We start from the raw sequence: 2,280 nt of genomic DNA, 5'->3' as shown, positions 1-2,280 counted from the left end.
TAGCGGGCTCGGCAAAGGGGTTGGGTTCTGTATATAATAGGTACCTTGTTGATACCATTATGTTCATGTTATGTGCTAGTTGTTACATTGTTTGGGAGGCTTGTATGTTGACCGATTTTAGGATAGATTAGTACAAATGTCAATCATTTAAAAAAAAACAAGTGGTCTGGTGCGTATGATGTCAAAGATCAATTTTTATAAATAAAAAAAAAGTCAGTTGTGTTTTAAATTTATACCGAACTACGTGGGTCTGATTCTCTCTATTTGGTGAGATACGTAGGCAACCTCCATCGTGTTTGGCTCACATTTTTCACAAAAAAACATCAAAAATTTTGCATTTGCATAAAATTTTCAGAAATAAATAAATAAAAAAAGAGAGAAAGATAGCTATTTTGTTCACCTTTTACCGCTTTGCCCTATCTGGCCATTTTTTCCAAGATAGTCTTAAAATCTTCCTTGAAAGTGCTAAAGGACCATTTTTGTAAAATAGCTACCTTGTTCGTTTTTGTCTTTTTTTAACCATTTTGCCCTTATGTCCGGTCATTTTTGCTGAGATAGCCTTAAACCTTCCACGGAAATGCCAAAGGCTATTTTTGTAAAAGTGATCATCACGTCTATTTTTGTCTACTTTTTACTTTGTTGCCTTTTTATCTGACCGTTTTTGCCGAGACAGCCTTGAAATCTTCCTCGAAAGTGTCAAGGGGTCGTTTTTGTAAAAATAGCTATCTTGTTCATTTTTGTTCGCTGTTTACCAGTTTGCCCTTCTGTCCAACCATTTTGGCCAAGACTGGCTTAAACATTCCTCGGAATGGTGGAAAGGCTATTTTGGTAAAAATAGCCATCATGTCTAAAGGAATTTTTGTATTAGAGAGAACTTGAATTGTTTGCTTGGTGAAGTTCAAATGAATGCCCCCCTTTATATATTAGTCTCCTAGAGGGTAGTATGTAAATATTAATTATTACACAAGTACTCAATATATACAAGAAAGAGGGCTTTCTCTTCTCTACAATCCTAGAAAATTCCAAGGACTTTTCCTAGAAAATCCATAGGGACTTAGGGTCTTCCAGAGGAAATGTCCATACTTCTCTAGAATCTTCTCACAAATGCTAGCCTTCCTCCTATGTAAGCTTTCATTTGCCATTAATATATTCCAAATGGCGCTATGTGGTATGATGACATGCAGGGTCATCACACTCTTCCCTACCTAATTTTACGACGACTGCGACGCAATGCTACTGCATAAACTTTCAGATCTTATATTTGATTTGCCATAAATCTTCATATCGTTCCCACGTGGCCTCCTCTAATGATTTCCCCTTCCAGTGGATGAGGAACATAGTGGTGGCTTTCTGCCCTTCTTTTCGCTTGGCTTGGTAGTCAATGATAGCCTCAATCTCCCGATCATGCGAGGCGGTGATAGTAATAGGTGCTCGACTTGATTGTCCCCTACTCGGATCATCTTTGTCTTCATGATATGGCTTAAGCATGCTATCATGGAAGACAAGGTAGATCTTAAGATATGATGGAATGTAAAGCTTGTACGAGATCTTGCCTACCTTGGTGACGATCTTAAATGGCCCCTCATACGTGCGAATCAGATTTGGATGAATGCCCTGTAGTGCCTTGAAATGTCTTGGGTTAAACTTCAACATGACCATTTCCCCAACTCTATAGTCCATAGGACGATGCTTACAGTCCGCAAACTTCTTCATATGCTTAGCTGCCTTGTCCAGGTAGGACTTAGCAGTGTCAAGCTGCTTGTCATGCCCTGAACCTGGGCCTGGATGTAGCATGACACCCGATGCCTGACTACGAGTGACGAAGTGAACCAACTGGCTAGCTGAATCAACATGTGATATCATAACATACTGAATGCAGACGATAAACTAACACATGTTGATATACTGAAAGTTTGAATAATATAAATAAAAGTGTAAAAACACTAATATGAGTTTGAAACATATTTGTAGCCAACATTGCTTAACATGAAAATCATGCGACTCTGTCTAAATGTTACTCTAGTCTATGAAGCCTCTAATAAAGTACTGGAAACACTAATTGTCTCAAAATATTGAAAGACTACAAAGCAAAGATAATGCCTCGAAAGAATTGGGGCTCACCAAATAGCTGGTACGAGAATCCCAGCACTCTAAATCATCAACCAGTACGTCATCACTTGCATCGCGAGATGCAAGCCTCGGGAAAAAATGAACGTCAGCACATTTGAATTGCACTGGTATGTAGAGCAACTGAAAGAAAGAACTATAAATGATGAAACT

The 2,280-nt window shown here is 38.5% G+C and overlaps 1 protein-coding gene across 1 annotated transcript; it reads right to left on the bottom strand.

Annotated features, from left to right (window-relative positions):
• Positions 1–1,248: 1,248 nt before the first annotated feature.
• Positions 1,249–1,863, bottom strand: LOC142176421 (uncharacterized). The gene has a single exon (XM_075244074.1). The coding sequence runs from the start codon at positions 1,861–1,863 to the stop codon at positions 1,249–1,251; it is 615 nt and encodes a 204-aa protein (XP_075100175.1).
• Positions 1,864–2,280: the final 417 nt, after the last annotated feature.

The sequence above is a fragment of the Nicotiana tabacum genome, chromosome 3 (assembly GCF_000715075.1).
Source record: "Nicotiana tabacum cultivar K326 chromosome 3, ASM71507v2, whole genome shotgun sequence".
NCBI classification, from domain to species: domain Eukaryota; kingdom Viridiplantae; phylum Streptophyta; class Magnoliopsida; order Solanales; family Solanaceae; genus Nicotiana; species Nicotiana tabacum.
This window is presented reverse-complemented; position numbering and strand designations above follow the sequence as displayed.

Bases quoted from the DNA above. Each gene is read 5' to 3' on its own strand.
- LOC142176421 (XM_075244074.1), bottom strand. From the start codon at position 1,863: ATGATATCACATGTTGATTCAGCTAGCCAGTTGGTTCACTTCGTCACT.